Below are 17,688 nucleotides of genomic sequence, written 5' to 3'. Positions count from 1 at the left end.
CCAGCCTCCGTCCTTGTTTCCCAGTGATAGGAAGCAGGTAAGTCACTTTTAAACCCCCCCGAAACTGATTGATATGTGTATACTGGCTTTATACTAGCATGTATACATGTATATTTATGTGCTATTGTATTTAACATTTAAATATAAATGTTAAATATAAAAGCACATAAATATACATGTATACAGGCTAGTATAAAGCCTGTATACACATATCAATCAGTTTCGGGAGGCTGGAGCTGTACTTACCCCGTCGGTGGTCACCGCAAACAGGGACGGAGACTGTTCCCGAGCACATGACTGAGCATGCGCAGGGAACAAACAGAAGGGATTGTTTTCGGAATCCCGAAAACAATCCCTTCTGTGGCATCGCAGGGACAGCGTGTTACCACAACCGCTGTCCCTGCTCAAAATATTGCTACATAGCTTACTTTTTTTATCATAATTGATAAAATATCGTGACGATGTTGCCCGATAATATTCTGGGCAACATCGTCACTTTTGGTGAATTAGACCCCTCTATCTTCATAAACTTTAAAAACAATTTTGATATAGTTCAGTGTTTGTCATGAGAACTGTTTTTCTCTTGTTATTTCTTCAGATATTTAAATATTTCATGTTTGTTTTGCAGCCTAGCTGCTCATTTTAATTACCTTTTCTTGCTATTAATGCCTGTTTCAACAAGTACTTTCATATCATCTCATTCCTTTCCTTTTTATTATTTGCAGATTCTTATGTGCCACATGCATTCTCTATACAGTATTTTAATATCTATTAGATAAAAGCATAGAGAAACACAAAATGTCCCAGTAAGAGACTAAATAATTTTGTTTAGTGAGATTAGATTCTAATACCACAATCAGTCTCATTGATGTAGTATTACTAATAATAATAAGTTACTTATATAGTGCAGCATTTTCCGTTGCGCTTTACAGTTGGGAATAAACAGTAATAAAACAAGACTGGGTAATAGCAGAAGCTTACATACTATAGAAAAATATGTTGGTGAGTAATGACTACACCTGTGCACCTGCATGGTGACCTGAAAAACGTGAACTGTGTGGGGTCTTGGGGACTGAGTTTGAGAACCAATGGGATAGCTTATGAAGGTTATTTTGGAATTTGGTAAGCTTGTCTGAAGAGATGAGTTTTCAGGGAACGCTTGATGGTTTGGAGACTAGAAATAGCCTTATTACGCATGGGAGAGCATTTCACAGAGTGGGTGCAGAACGAAAAAAGTGGGAGCAAGTGATTCGCGTGGATGAGAGATGCAGATCTTGTTGCAAGATCGGGTTGGGATATATTTTGAGATAAGTGAATGTATGTTGGTGTAGTTTTGCAGTGTCTTGTGTATGATATGGTAGTATTATGGATATGTTTTTTAGATGTACAGTGCCTTGCAAAAGTATTCACCCCCCTTTGCATTTTTCATGTTTTGTTGCCGACAACCTGGAATTAAATTGGATTGTTTGGAGGTGTGCATCATTTCATTCACAGAACATGTCTACAAATGTGAAGTTGTGTTTTTTTTATATTGTGAATCAAACAACATTTAGGACAACATAACAGAAAACTTCAGCGTGCATAACTATTCACCCCCCTAAAGTCAGGACTTTGTCAAGCCACCTTTTGCAGCAATTACAGCTGCGAGTTGCTTTGGATAAGTCTCTGAGCTTGCCACATCTTGCCCCTGGGATTTTTGCCCATTCCTCAAGGCAAAACTGCTCCAGCTCCTTCATGTTGGATGGTTTCCGCTTGTGAACAGCAATCGTCAAGCCTGACCACAGATTCTCAATTGGATTGAGATCTGGGCTTTGACTAGGCAATTCCAACACATTTAAATGTTTTCCCTTAAACCACTCAAGTGTTGCTTTAGCAGGTGTCCTTCATTTTACTAATTATGTGACTTCTGAAGGTAATTGGTTGCACCAGAACTTTTGAGGGGCTTCATAGCAAAGGGGGTGATTATATATGCACATGCCAATTTGCAGAATTTTATTTATAAAGATTATTTTTTATATATATTTTTCTCACTTCACTTCACCAAATTAGACTATTTTGTGCAGACCCATCACATAAAATTCAGATAAAAAAATAAAATTAACAGCCAAGGGGGTAAATACTTTTGCAAGGCACTGTATGTAACATGGTTGGAGACCTATTCAATGTGGGGAACAAAGGACAGTTCTGAGTCAAGGATGACACCTAGGCAGTGAGATTGTGGGGTGGGTATGATTGTTCCGTTATCAACAGTGATAGAGATGTTGGTAATTACTAATAACCGGTTGAAATATTATTATTTCTGTGCTGAAAATGTTAAGTTTGAGGTGGCTGAGTTGACATGCAAGATGAAATGACAGAGAGACATTCAGTAACTCGGACTAATACAGACGGTGACAAATCTGGGTAGGATAGGTAGATTTGAGTATCATCTGCATGCAGATGATACTGGAATCCGAAAGAGCTAATAAGTTTGCCAAGAGATGTGGTATAAAATGAGAAAAGCAGAGAACCTAAGACAGAGCCTTGTGGTACTCCAACTGATAGAGGTAGCGAACAGTATATTATTTGGGTCAGATTTATAACAATTTTAATATGTTAATGACATTTAAGATGTTAATATTTCTTTAAAGTTAGCTTTTTTAGTGAACCCTTTAGATTCTTTTAAAGCAACTAATACCTAAAATCTAAAAAGTTGCAGTTCTAGCACATATTATTTTCTTACATCCTGATGCACCACACTAAGGGCCTGATTCAGACCCAGACGCTAAGCCTTGGATACACGCTATGGGCATCGCAGTGCGCGTGCGCAAACCAGTCACTGCGATCTGGAATCATGTGCTTGTAGCATAAAGACTGAGTGCTACTTTGACAGATAGTGCCGTTTGTGGGTGGTAACCGGAAGGTGCTTGTGAACGGGGGAGTGGTGCTGAGAACACAGGCGTGTCTGGGCGTCAAAACTGAGTTTTATGGGTGTGCATAATTAGCATGGAAGCGTCATTGTATGTGTCACTTGGTTGTATTTCAGCCTGCAGTGCTTGCGGTGGAGTAGGGTCTTCCTCAAGCACTGCGTGCAGCTCCGATGGCTCTCGATGGTTCTGATTAATCATACACTTCCTGGAGATGACGTGTGCTAAGGAAGAAAAGTGGGCGACTTTATACCGGCGTGTGCTCACTCTGTCGTCGCTCTCTAAGACATAGAGGGCGTCCTTACACCAGACAGTGCGATTGCGGAATTTACATACCCGGCCTCTTTTGGAAGCGAGTGATTGCGGATTAGGGTCCGGGTCTGAATCGACCCCTAAATCTTTTCTCTTTGGATAGAAGAGCAGCTATTCGGATATTTCCGGTGCGCACTCAACGCATGCATGATTGAAACATTCTTGGCAACAAACTATACAAAAAGCTCCTGGTTTTGTTTAATAATTTATGGATTACATCAGCCTCATAATTCACAGAATCATTAATTAGTCATGTGTTAATTTCTTCAAAGCTGTTTGCATTCAACATTTATTTCAGTACAAATGAAGCAAAATCAAAGATATACTTAAGAAATCTACTTCATCTATTTTTTTTTCTATGTAATATATAAAATCAGTGAATAGGAGACTCCCGGGATAAACCAACAGATGCTAATTGTGCTGAGGCAGGGTATCTGATCACAGCTGCTTGTACAAGTGTTGTCTCATTTATTTGCTTGTCCAGTCAATGCATCTTGAAATTCTATTTTCTGTAAACCACCTCTCCTCTGCCCCTAGACCCTGAAAAATAGAGCGGTAAATGAAAAGTTGAAGTTCTAAACTACACTCTGGAATTTTGTAAATTATCCTGGATACTGATTTTCTACTTTTATCAATAATTGTTCATTATTTCAGTTCAGTGGTTTTAAAAAGGAACATATTTTACGTTATTCTTATGATATTTCTTCCAGGATAGACAAAATTAAACACACTATAAAACTATTGTTGTGGAGAGAAAAGATGCACAATATCCCTCCCCCCCCCCTCCCCCCTAAACACAAATAAAGGCATCTTCGTTAGTAATGCATTGCTACTTGCTCAAATCAATTACATTATGAAGTGGTTTGGCTGAATCCGTAACAGTACAAGCTGTGTACCAGAGAGCTGTAAGCAAAGTACATAAAAACGGATGCAGTCGGGAGGTCGAAAATCATACTGAAAGGCAGATTGGCGGCACTATGCAGACAAGGTTAAGATGCAGCTTAAAGTATGTACACGGTGTCGGCAGTAGAAGTGTAAACTTGCTCCTTTACTAGCATGTTTACACTTATACTGCAGACACCTTTAAAATGCATTTTAACCTTGTCAACATAGTGCTGCTGACATACTGTGGTCTTATTGAACTCCTGCTTGTCTACATAATGAATATCAAAATAACATAATTTCCCATAAAAATCTTATTCACAATATTTAGAATTCTCCACTTAGTAAAATATTGCAGATCTCTAGCTGGTACAGTCATGTATAGGTAAAGGTGATTTTCCGAAAATGTCCTAATGTTAAGAGTAAAAACAAGATGGCTGAATTAAAGCATTTGATATAAGAACATAAAAACAATGTACTGCAAGAATCTATTGTAAAGTTTAAACTGTTTTTTATTTATTTACATTTTTGTCTAAAATAGGTTCAATTTGTTACTTTCTACAGATAATGATTTATCTTATAGACAAAGTGCTGCCTGACAGCTACTTTGTCAATAACCTCCGAGCGCTGTCAGTGGATATGGCTGTTTTCAGGGACCTCCTGAGAATGAAGCTGCCAGATTTATCTTACCACCTGGATGTACTTCAGAGAACCGCAAATAGGGAGAGTGGAGGTATGCTCAGTTGTTTCATTCCTCAGTAGTGTATAATCCTATAATGCAACCTGCTTAAATGTACATGGTCATTACTGGTTTTTTGTTTTTATTTATTGTTTTAACATCCTTTAGGGAGAACAGGCATGTTTTAGCATTCGTCCTGTTACTTGTCATGATGCCATGTTAAACTCTCTTTTGGCAACATTGATAGATTTTTTTATTTGTTACCAGTTGTGGCTTTTACCTATGGGCTGCAGGGCTGCAGCCCCCCCAGTAACATCTGCCACCACTCTCAACCCCACAATAAGCTCAAGACAGGACTCCCACAGTGAGTAATGTATGATTGTTACTCACTGGTAGAGAAGGGCACAGCAGGAGATGAACCTGGACCCTGCCGTCAATGCAGACACCAGCCCGCCCTTAATGAGAAGGAGCCAGAGGTGATATGTACTGGCTTGAGCTTTCCATTGGAAACTCTTACTGCTACTCTCTCACAGAGCTAGCCGCCCCAGGGGGAGGAAACCACTCCCCCTGGGACTGCCTGTCCGGAGTGTGATGATTAGCAGTTAGAGATTCCAGCAGGAGGCCCACACTGTGATAATCACCAGTCTTGCATTGCTTCTAGCGGCTGCAGACTATGCAGTCCCCAGAAGCTGCTTCAGTGCAACTGCATACTGGCTGCGGGGGCATCCGAATGACGTTCATGTCAGAGTCAGGCAGGAATCACAAACATCAGACCCCCAAGGTATGCTCACTTATGTGTCACGGTCGAACGCAAACATTTGTTTGTTTATTTATTTTTAAAATTCTGTTTTTTATTAGAATAATAAAGTAAAACAATTTCCATTCAGTCTTGGTGAAAAAGCATTCTGTTTTACAAAACTTTGTTTCAAGTCTCGACACAGCGAGAGAAATTAACATTGCTATACATAACAATATACAGATGAAGAAACATTCAAAATAATATACACATCAAATTTCTGAACTGAAGAACTGAAGGGGTTAAGAAAAAGGGTAGGGGAAGAGAAAAAATAAAAACAAAAATATTTGACCCTAGAGGACACCTCCATAAGGGAAAATCCATACACCTTTTTTTTTTTTAACAATAAATCAGTTTGCATCGATACACGTGGAAATATAATTGGTATATGTATTGATTTATAATCAAACCAAGGGTGCCAAGTGGATATAAAAATAGACCGTTTATCTATAGAAGATAGAAGAAGGTCCTTCATTGACATATAATACTCTAATCTGGCAAACCATGTCTTATGAGTAGGGGGGACAGATGATTTTCAGAGAATAGGTATCGACGCTCGAGCAGCGTTACTTAAATTGCGTAACAATTATTTTTTATATTGTGACAGTGGGGTAGAAGAATGATTTAGCAACCAAAAGGCTGGATCTGTAGGGACAGGTATCGCAAGAATATCATGGGAGGTAGCAATGACATCTTTCCAGAAGGGCTTGATGAGAGGACAGGACCACCATATATGTAACAGAGATCCTACTGTGTCAAGGCATCTCCAACATTTAGCTGATATTGAAGGGAACATTGTGTGTAATAACAAAGGGTGTCTATACCAGCGCATTAGTATCTTATTCTGGGTCTCTCTGGTTTGGACATATACAGAGCTACTATGAGCTTTAAGAAATATGTTTTCCCAATCTTTTTCGGTTAGATTTAAATTAAGTCTCTTTCCCAGGCTAAGGTGAAGTGAGGGGGGTCTGGGATCCTTGATGTTGTAGAAATTTGTATGTTTTGGATATCATATGCGTAGGATTTAAAGGGGCCACACAAATCTTCTCAAATTGTGTCATCTCTGTAGAAGCCAATGTGAGCCTAGACCCCGATTGGAGATAATGTCTGATCTGTAAAAACTTCCAGAAATCTTTTTGTGGAACTTTCCATTTAGTCTTAATATCTGAAAACTGTTTTACACTGCTGGAAGTCACCAGCTGGCCGACCCTAAAAAGCCCCTCCACCGCACAGCCCGAAAAGTGTGAAAGAGTCATGCCAGGAAGAAAGTCAGCATTAGCTAAAAATGAAGTTAGGGGGCCGAATACTGAAGAGATGTCGGGTGTACGGCGTGGAGTTCTCCAAACTGAAAGGGTCGGGGTAACAGTCGGGTGGGAGTAAGGAAGCCTCGGCAGTGCCGGAAGCCATGGGAAAATTTCGGGATATTGCTGAATGCATACCCCCTCCATCTCTACCCATTGCTTGACCTCCCGACTCCTGGTCCAGTCCAACACCCTATTTAAATGAATCGCATAGTAGTAATTTTTAATGTCAGGGAGTTGAAACCCTCCCCTGCAGGTGGATTGCGTCATAATTAATCGTTTAAGCCTGGGTCTTTTACGGGACCAGATAAATTGTTGATTCAAAAGCTGTATGGACTGGAGCTGAACCAGAAATTGGGAACACCTATCGGCAATGTCTGGAGGACATATAGCAACTTAGGGAGAGTGTTCATTTTGACGACTCCTATCCTTCCTAGCCACGAGAGTTGGTTAAAGTGCCATCTGCTAAAGTCAGTTCTTAATACTTTAAGGAGCGGAGTGTAAATTAATGAGACTAATCAGGATAAATTTCGAGGCAATTTGATACCCAAGTAAGTGATATATGAGTTTTGCCACTGAAAAGGGAAAGAGCGTTTCAACCCTACCACCATATGTAAAGTAGAAGTTGATATATTAAGGGCGCATGATTTGGACATGTTAATTTTGAAATCTGAAAGTGTACTATATAAATCATATTCCTTCATCAGATGAGGCAGGGATACCTCAGGATATGAGACCAATGCCAAAATATCATCTGCAAACATAGCTAATTTATACTCCTCGTCACCCATCTGAAGGCCGGATATATGTCTATTGGCCCTAATTGATCTAGCTAGAGCTTCTATACAAAGAACAAAAATTAGTGGGGACAGTGGGCAACCCTGTCTCGTCCCATTACTTATTGAAAAAGGATCAGAAAGAGAGCCGTTGACCCAAACCCTAGCAGTGGGCATATTGTATAGAGCCAAGATCCTATGCAATGCTTGAGAGCCAAGCCCGATATGCTCCAACACAGATCTCATAAAGTGCCAATTCACCCTATGAAATGCTTTCTCGGCATCGGTGGAAAGCAAAACAGTAGGAATCTGACTTCTGGAAGCTAAGTGGATTAGGTTGAGTACTTTAGTGTTGTTGTCCTTTGCCTCTCGGCCCAGGACAAATCCCACCTGATCGCTGTGTATCAGTGAGGGGAGTAGGCTATTCAGTCTGTTTGCCATTAGTTTTGCAAATAATTTTAGATCCAAGTTTAAGAGGGAAATAGGTCTGTAACTGGAGCATACTGAGGGGTCTTTAACCTGCTTAAGGATCACAGTTATGTGAGCTTCCAAAGACTGGGGGGAAAAATGAGTGTCTGCTGATATACAATTGAAAGCTTGAAGGAGTCTAGGAGCCAAAATATCTCTGAATGTTTTATAATAAATTATGGTGTATCCGTCTGGGCCGGGGCTCTTGCCCGACGGCATAGATGAGATGGCATATTCTAGTTCTTGAAGGGTAAAAGGCTTTTCAAGTGTATCGCGGTCAGCAAGCGAAAGAGTGGGGTATGTGACATTTGCCAAATATTCTTTAGCATTTAATAAGCAGGAGGTAGGGTCTGCTGTTTTAGGGGCTTTGTTTAAGTTGTATAATATTTTTGAAAGCAGGATGCTATGTCAAGTGTCTTTAAAATGAAGAGAACCAGTTTCATCTTTCATGGAGCTAATAAATTAATTCACTCTCTGAGACCGGAGCGCTTGAGCAAGCAAGCATCCCGGTTTGTTACCCCATTGATAATATCTACGTTTACATCTACGGAGAGAAAGTTGGGCGTTGTCAGAAAGTAGCCTCTTCAATTGGGTTCTAGCCTCCATCAGCTCGGCATACTTTGGCCCAGACAAAGTGGATTTGTGTGAGGACTCTAAAGAATGAATCAGCTGCAATAGACTCGCCATGCGTTGCATTTTTTCTTTTTTCATATGGCAACCAATCTGGATAATCTTGCCTCGCAGTACGCACCTATGAGCTTCCCATAAGGTAATTTTAGAGATCACTTCAGTATCGTCAATGGAAAAATAATCAATCAGGGTTTGATTTCATCTCTACAAGTAATATCGTGTAGCAAAGATTCATTTAGGCGCCAGGTCCACTGACTAGGAGATTGATGCCGAGCCGATAGTTATTGATATGTGGGCATGGTCTGACTAAGTAATTGAGCCAATCGAGGCATCTAAAAGGAATGGAAGGTGTTTGTGACTTAGAAACAAATCCAATCGTGTATATGTTTTATGAGGATGTGAATAAAACGAATAATCGCGACCTAACGGGTGAGAGACCCTCCATGTATCAGTTAGCTGAAGGTCGTGAAACAATTTCCTGACTCTACTATATTTCTGTTAGGAATATCTAGGTACTTTGGTCGAGATATCAAGGGTTGGATCCAGAGTCCAATTAAGGTCTCCCCCTAGAACTATAATCCCAGAGCAAAGAGATTAAAGCTTCGTAAGGTGAGATTGAAAAAAGGAGGTTTGATCCTGATTAGGGGTGTAGACTGCAATAAAAGTATAGGGTTGGTTATATATTTTACAATTTATTAGGAGTATCCTACCCGGGACTGGCTTGTGAACCGAAGTTATAGAAATTTGTAGATTTTTTTAAAATAAGATCGCAACTCCTTTGGAATTGCTGTCAGGGGTGTTGCAGTAGTATGCGAGTGGGTATCGGTGGTTAGTTAGGGATGGGCCGCGGGACGAAATTTTAAAGTGAGTCTCCTGTATCAGTGCAACATCTACCCTATCAGCCCATAGGGATCTCAACAGGGTAGATCTTTTTTCAGGTATATTGAGGCCCCGAGCATTAATCGAGTGTATCTTAATTGTACTTGGGGAGATCATGTAATTGTAGAAATACAAAACCAACATGGTCAAATAAAGAAAAAAAGAAAAACAAATAAAAACAATTACATCTGAAAAGAAATATAGAGTGAGACATGAGGAGAGAAGGAATTGCAAAAACAGGGTTAAACCCGCAGTGGAGAAACTGGCACTCTTAGGAGCCAGAAACCCAATAGGCATCTAAGCCAAGGGCGGGTATGGGGTTAGGGGATCACCGCACAAAACTTATTAGAAAAACAAATAGTAATGTCGCAACGAAACATAACATACAAATGTCTAACATTATTTAATGAATTCTAAAAAAGAGAACACACCTAATAGTTCAAAGATATCTAAAATGACATCCTAATGGATCATTGAAAAAATCTCAACCATCCATTACTTGAAAAGACCAAATTGGTAAATAAAGCAAATATTTGGCACACAATGAAATCAACAAATAGATGGATCTCACCCGCTTCCGACAGAGGGAAAACTCAGACTGAGAGCAAATAAGACCGTTCAGGTGGTACCTTCTGCCAGTGAAGGTGACAAAACGTGAGGTCTTCTCCTGGAGCTACGAACTTCTTGCCAAGGAGGGTAATTCTCGGGTCTTTTGAGGTAGTTGCAGTTCAAGGCAGATCAAATTCCCAATTGTGGACATTAAGCTTTGGTATACCAAGTCCAGAACAGAATGAAAGCAGATCGGCATACGAGGTTAAAGAATGCGTTTTCCCAGCCGAGGATACTTGGAGGTTAAAGGGGAAGCCCCATCTGTATTTCAGTTGGCGCTTACGAAGTTCATCTGTGGTAGGTTTAAGGGATTTACGCTGTTGGAGCGTATGCCAGGATAGATCTTGGAATATTTGGATCACTGCCCCATCGAAGTCAATTCCGTCCAATTGTCGTGCTTTGCGCATAAGTTCATCTTTCTGTGAATAGTAGTGCAGACAACGTATGACATCACAGGGGGGCGATCAGCTTGAAGACCTCTTGGTTTTAAGGCTCGGTGAGCTCTATCAAAGGTGATAAGCTCATTCGGTTCATTTCCCAGAATTTAGTTAAATATCTTTGTAAGTGCGTCTATCAGACCAGATTAGGGGACTTCTTCTGGTAGACCTCTAATACAAACATTGAGCCTGATTCAGACCCACTCGCGAGCGGCTGTCCGCTCGCAAGTGGGTCGATGTTATGGACTGAGCATGCGCACGACGGAGGGAGCTCCGTCGTGCGCATGCGCCAGACGCGACGAGCGAAGGAAAGTCCTTCGCTCGTTGTGTCCGATCAAAGGGGGCGTGCTGTCAATGTTGATTGACAGCACGCCCCCTTTGGTGGGCGTGCCGGGGGCGTGCCTCCCTAACGGGGGCGTTCCCACGGGAACGCCTCCCGTCAAAAGCCGGCCCACTGACATCACTAGTGATGTCAGTGGGAGTGATTTTGGCTCTGATAGAGCCAAAATCACTCCGGAGCTTGCGGTTGAAAACCTCAACCGCAGGCTCCGGCTCGCAATTTCGATGGTCACGATGGTCACGACCATCGCGGCCATCACAATGCACGCTCGTATAGCCTGTGGGTGGTGACCCACAGCTATACGAGCGTCCAGGAGGACGCTCCATTTTCATTGAGCCCGGCCCTCATTCAGAGCGTGCGCTCTGCTCAGAGCGTACGGCTCTGAATGAGGGCCATTGTTTCTCCGTCCGTGGCCGGAGTAGTATGAAGAAATGGTCGCAGATCTGCCTGAGATTGGTGCCCTTTTGATAAAGGTGTGTTGCCTTTTTGAGGTGGTTTTTTATTTTTGACCATAATGTAGCATAAAAAGATGATCAGTAAATAGTAGCGTAGGTCACAGTAAGCGACATCAGGTTGCAGGCATATTACTTAGGTTGAGATCCTGCATACGGTGATTCCCTGTGGTCTGGCATTACATTGACATTAAGTTACATCAAGTAGCAAAGCATAGGGCAGCCATGTGGTCTCCCAGTTGACTTACATAAAGATTGTTTACTGCTATATCTCCCAAAGAAGGATCGTCAGAGTGTCAGTCACACATTATCTGTCGTGTTCAGGTGATACTATGGGACTCATCAATGTATTTATCTCCCAAACAGTAAAACAACCAGGTAGACACAAGGAGGCAGTTTCTATCTGGGAACTTTCAGAAATTCAGTGTACCCCCTTATTGCCTTAAAGTTTGTTTATATAGATGGTTGTCTATGGGGTCTCTAGAGAGCAATTATCTGCAGTCCAGAGCAGAGTCATTAGCTGGATACTGAATAAGAGGGCTGTAGGGTTAAGTGGTAAAGGAGCACCTGTGGCCTGAGAAGTGGTCGCGGAGCCACGTGTAACATTTCACGTGGACCGTGGGGTGTCACTGGGCTTTGTATAGAATTAAGGCCCAGGATGTATGGGGAGACCGGGCCATGTAGCAAGGAGCAAACTGCCCCATGTGCGCTCTCCGCATCGGAAGGAAGGAGAAGCGCTCAGTCACTACACCCCACCTGAGAGTCTAGTCGGTCTCTGGTCTTGGCGCTCAACAATGGCACAGTCAGCGTGTCCCTGTGGGGCCTATGAGTCGGCAGGTAAAGTACAGTTTGTTCGGGCACACTTCCGGTCGCGAGTCCCCGGCTTCAGCGGGGTGGTTAGGCGCAACCTGCAAACGCATTAATAAATGCGTCCCGGCTCCGCAAACAACCCCCTGTTAGTGAGAGAGACTTGAGGGAGCTTGTGGCATAAAATTGGTCATCGCTGGGTAAGGTAACCAGGGATAGTGAGGCTTTTATCTCCGGTGGTCAGGAGCTTCCTGCAAACGTGGCTGCTTCCCTTGCCTGCCAGGACACGCCCCCTGACACAAACATTTAATAAAGTAAAATCCAAATAGGGTTTTCGTACAAATCAGCCCCTAAAAGTCAATTGTAGTGTTATAAATGCATAATTTTTTTTAATATAACCAAAGTGGGTTAGTGTTCTAAAATGATTTTACTTACTAATGTTATAAGTTTTGAAATTTTCACCTTTCGGGAGGTTTATCTTTTGAACTCTAAGGTAGTTAATTATAAATTATAATTAAGCTTTTGTTTTTTAGTGATCAAGTTGCCGACAGGTGGAAATTTAATCCTAATAACATTACTAACGAAAACCATTTTAGAACACGACCCACTATGATTATATAAGTATTTGAAAAATGAATGCATGTAGAACATTCCAACTGATATTGCACCCCCCCTCAATTCTAAAGGTAGGAGCCGCCACTGTTCGTTACTAGTAAATGAATGGTCCTGGCATCCGCTGTGTTAACCCAGCTGCGTTGCCCCCACAGCAGCAGCAACCTCTCTCCCCCCCCCCCCCCCCAAATGAATGCATATATAAAACTCTGAACTGATATTGCAGCCCCCCGCAAGTCTAAAGGTAGGAGCCGCCACTGTTCGTTACTAGTAAATGAATGGGCCTGGCATCTGCTGTGTCAACTCATCTGCCCTGCCCCCACAGCAGCAGCATCATCTGTCCCTCCATCGCTCCCAGCCCTTTCTCTTCCGTTATATTTACCCTCCTGTGCCTGGTCCTCTTCTCTCCCATGCTACAGCCGCAATTAGGTCATCACGCAGTCGTGTGTGATGAACACATTTAGATCAGGGTACAATTTTATAATGGATACCAGCTAAATTAATTGAAAATGGTAAAAAATTACTTTTCTAGGTCTATACTTCTATAATCATGATTAGTCATTAGTAGAATGTGATAATGGTACCTGCCCACCTTTCTGGAAGTTGTCTTCAGGTGTGTGGCTGCAGAAACCAGCTTATGGTATCCCATTCCTGTGTGCTGTAAGCACATGGTAATTGGTTTCAAACCCATGTATGTCTGCCATAAAGGGGTGGTGGGCGGTTGTGAAGGAGTTAAAATATAGTACAGTGTTTTTCAGGAAGTACTTGTTTTGCATTGCACGTAAATCATAATACTCCCTTAGGGGTCAATAGATCTTGTGGCTTGTAGTATTTGACGTATGATTGGAACGCAGCAAGTACTAAGTACTGGGTACTTAGTGAGACTATTTGAGAGAAGCAGCAATAAAAATCAGCTGTAGCTTTTAAAGATTCTAAATAGTAATTTGATGTTTAATTCACATTCTCACTCCATTTTCTGTCCATCCTCTAATTAATAAGCTGGCGCCCAAGGCTCATTGATGTGCATTGTGAGCGAACACTAGCCATCTGTTCCTATACCACAGAAGAGCAACTGTAGCACAAGTTGCTGAAAATGTTAATCGTGGCTATTATAGAAAGGTGTAGGAATACATCGCACCTTGCTGTGTATGGGGCTGTATAGCCGCAGACTAGTCATAGTGCCCTTACTGACCTCTCTACTGCCCAAAGCACCTACAGTAGCTCTGTTAGAGTCAGAACTGGACCATGGAGCAATGGAAGAAGCCGTCGGTGGCAGTGGGATGATCTGGGAAATGTTCTTCTGGGAAACCTTGGGTCCTGGCATTCATGTGGAAGTTACTTTTTACACGTACCTAAACATTGTTGCAGACCAAGTACAACCCTTCATGGCAACAGTTTTCCTGATGGCAGTGGTCTTTCTGCAGCATAATGTGCCCTGCCACACTGGAAAAATTCTTCAGGGAGGGTTTGAGGAACATGACAAAGAATTCAAATTCCCCTGATCTCAATCCGATCGAGCATCTGTGTGATGTGCTGGAAAAACAAGTCTGAGCCATGGATGCCCCACCTCACAACTTACAGGACTTAAAGTATCTGCCGCTAACGTCTTGGTGTCAGATACCACAAGGACACCATCGGAGGTCAGAGCTGTTTTGGCGGCACAAGGGAGACCTACACAATATTAGGCTGGTGGTTTTAATGTTATGGCTGATCAGTGTATACTACATCATGCATGGGGGTCATTTTTGGACAAACTGCTAAAGATAATCTCATCAAAGTCCATACCATTATCTTACATGTTGATAAACACAGTTAGAAGGTGACTGTATATGTATACACCATCACCTTCAGATCATACTAACAGGTCCCAGTGATGCCAAGAGTGATCCGGCTGCTCAGCTTGAGCGCTGAAAGGGCACATGTCATGCAATCTGTCCACTTTGTGTGTGGTTAAATTGGACTCTGATCCTGTTTTGTGGCTTTCCCCTCCATCTTAGACATATTGGGGCAGAGGAATTAAGCTCTGGAAAGTGATAATTTGGAGAATGATAAATGGCCAATCAGCTCCTAACTGTTATTTTTCAAACACCGCCTGTGACGTGACAGTTAGGAGCCAAGTGGCTGGTAGCTTATCACCTCCCATTTTATCACATTCCAGTGCTTAATACATTTCCTACCATGTTTGGAAATATATATTTATGTCCCAATTTACCTTAGAATAACAATACTGAAGTTTTCTGCAACAGTTACTTTAATCTTTTAGTTCTCAATTTATTACTTTTTTAATCATTTGCAGAGTTTTAAAATGTGTTGATTCACAGCTTTAGTTGCTATTAGAAGTATTATGTTTTTGTTCAGCACAAAGAAGACTAATCTATATTGCCATTTTCTCTACAGGAGGTTATGAGCCCCCTCTCACTAATGTCTTCACCATGCAGTGGTTCTTGACTCTGTTTGCAACCTGTCTTCCTAACCACACCGTTCTGAAAATCTGGGACTCTGTGTTTTTCGAAGGATCGGAGATCACTCTAAGGGTGGCACTGGCCATTTGGGCAAAGCTAGGAGAGTAAGTTTAGTTTGATCGCAAAGTCTACATTACCTAATATGCAAGTGTCTTTATATAGGTGTGGCTACTATCATACACACACATGCAAACAATGCTTTGGACACTTCAGAAACGAAACATATTTGAAATAGCCATGAATTCCGTATGTATTCGTAAAGAGACATCCAATTTTAAGGTTTTTGATGGAGACAGCACACAGATGGCTACTTGCCCTCAGCTCTATATTTGTTCAGAGAATGGGATCAATTACATGTCTATATATGTACCACAGTGACTTGTCATGTTGCATTGACTTGTTTTTTAGTATTGGGGTAATCTAAGCTTCCTGTGTATGACAATAACTACTGACATGCACTAGTTTTCATTAGCTGGGTTTTGGTAAAGCTCACTGTCTGATAATGTATTGCAGTCTGGTATACTTTGTATCTGTTTACATATAGTGGCCTGAAAAAGATTTGCCCTCTTCTTGATTTCTTCTATTTTTGCATATTTGTCACACTTAATTGTGTTAGATCTTCAACAATAATTGAATAGAAGACAGACACCCTAAGTAAACACAAGGGGCCAAATGTAATAGGTTATCTGTTTTGGTAAATTGCGAGTTTGGTGCTAAACTCGCAATTTTTCACAACTCTCCAATGTAATAGGGCGTCTGTTCACTAAAACTCGCATTTTTCAGAGTTACTAAAACTCCCCATTCTCAAACTTGCATCCAGATGTTTTCATATTGAAAACAATCAACTCGCCCAATGTAATAGAGTGTCTGTTTCAGACTCGCAAAAAAAAGATTACCAAAAGTCCCCAAATATTAGACCTGCTTCAGGCTAGCGAGTATATCCTGAGCACGTCAGATTAACACAGAAACATGCACATATCCATGAGATATGTTTGTTTCTGTGTGTACTTATGTAAAATGTTTTTAAATTTAAAAAAAATTACGTGCACCCCCTCCCCAAAAGCATAACCAGCCCCAGGCTTTATAAAGCCTGTTCTGGTTCTAAAAATACAGGGGCCAAAATGAGTAGGGGGCCCCTGTATATTAACAGCCAGCACAGGGCTTTGTTGAGCTGGTCCTGTTTCTGGAAAATCAGGGGACAAAACGAGTAGAGGTCCCCTGAAAATTCCAGAACCAGCACCGAACTCTTTCTAGTGGGGGGGATAATGCCACAGCCAGGGAAACCCTTTCACCGGTTTCCCCGGCCAAAGCATTATCCCTGACCGCTAGTCAGTCCAGGCCGGGGGTCCCTGGGGAGTTGGGGACCCCCCCAATAAAGGGGCCTCCCTCTCCAGGGCACCCCAGGCCTAGACTGATAGCCCGGGGCTATCCCCGGCACCCTATGGCCATGGGTGCCGGGTTGATAGTGCTAGTGTAAAGTGTAAAAATAAAGTTTAAATATTGTCTTTAGTTGTAGAACCACAAGTACCAGCAAGCCTCCCCTGCATGCTGGTATTTGGAGAACCACAAATGCCAGCATGCGGTGCATTACGGGCCCGCTGGCACTTGTAGTTCCACAACTAAAGAAATACGTAAATAAACAAACATACACCGTGACTGTAAAATTTTAATTAAACATATATGCACACTCACACATACTCACCTAGTATCCGAAATAATCCATAGGGGTGTACCTGAAATAAAAAATCCATACTCACCTCTCCTATGCGTCGATCGCGTCCACTTGTCCAAGTAGGCAATCCAGGGGTTAAAATAACAAACACGCAAAAAACCCGATCCATGCGGACTGGGCAAAGGTATGTGTGTTCACATACCTTTGCTCCGCGTAAATGACTGGGGGACACACATGTGCCCCGTCAGTGAAGGGGCCGCCAGCCAATCAGGGAGCATCTCCGTCGGAGCAGCTCTCTGATTGGCTGAATGCGGTCAGCCTGTGTCTCCCATAGACTTCTATGGTGAGAATTCCCCATAGAAGTCTATGCAGGGAGCCGCTACATCGTAACCGCAAGATTAATTGAGGTTAATCTTGTGGTTACATCAATGATACAATGTCGCGAGGTAACCTTGCGGCTACGATGTATAGGTTATTTCTTTTTTGATTACTGCCTGCTATGCTGAATCTAAACATCACTTGAATAGAACATTTCCAGCAATGTGAAGTTGGCTGAAAGGTCTCGACAAACAGCACAGTATGCCGCGAACAAAAGAAATTCCGGAAGAGATGAGAAAGAGAAAGTTATTGAAATATATGTCTAGAAAGGTTTATAAAGCCATTTCTTA

General features: G+C 41.9%; 1 protein-coding gene across 5 annotated transcripts in view; it reads left to right on the top strand.

Annotated features, from left to right (window-relative positions):
- The window catches only part of TBC1D30 (TBC1 domain family member 30), a 142,597-nt gene that overhangs the window by 103,127 nt on the left and 21,782 nt on the right, over positions 1 to 17,688 (top strand). For all 5 annotated transcript variants that reach the window (XM_088467778.1, XM_088467776.1, XM_088467777.1 and 2 more), the window contains 2 exons: positions 4,665 to 4,833; positions 15,284 to 15,452. In XM_088467778.1, coding sequence (XP_088323904.1) covers positions 4,665 to 4,833; positions 15,284 to 15,452 — 338 coding nt within the window. The remainder of the gene's footprint in view (positions 1 to 4,664; positions 4,834 to 15,283; positions 15,453 to 17,688) is intronic.

The sequence above is a fragment of the Taudactylus pleione genome, unplaced genomic scaffold (assembly GCF_031769625.1).
Source record: "Taudactylus pleione unplaced genomic scaffold, aTauple2 ptg000075l, whole genome shotgun sequence".
In the NCBI taxonomy this organism is placed as follows: Eukaryota; Metazoa; Chordata; class Amphibia; order Anura; family Myobatrachidae; genus Taudactylus; species Taudactylus pleione.
This window is presented reverse-complemented; position numbering and strand designations above follow the sequence as displayed.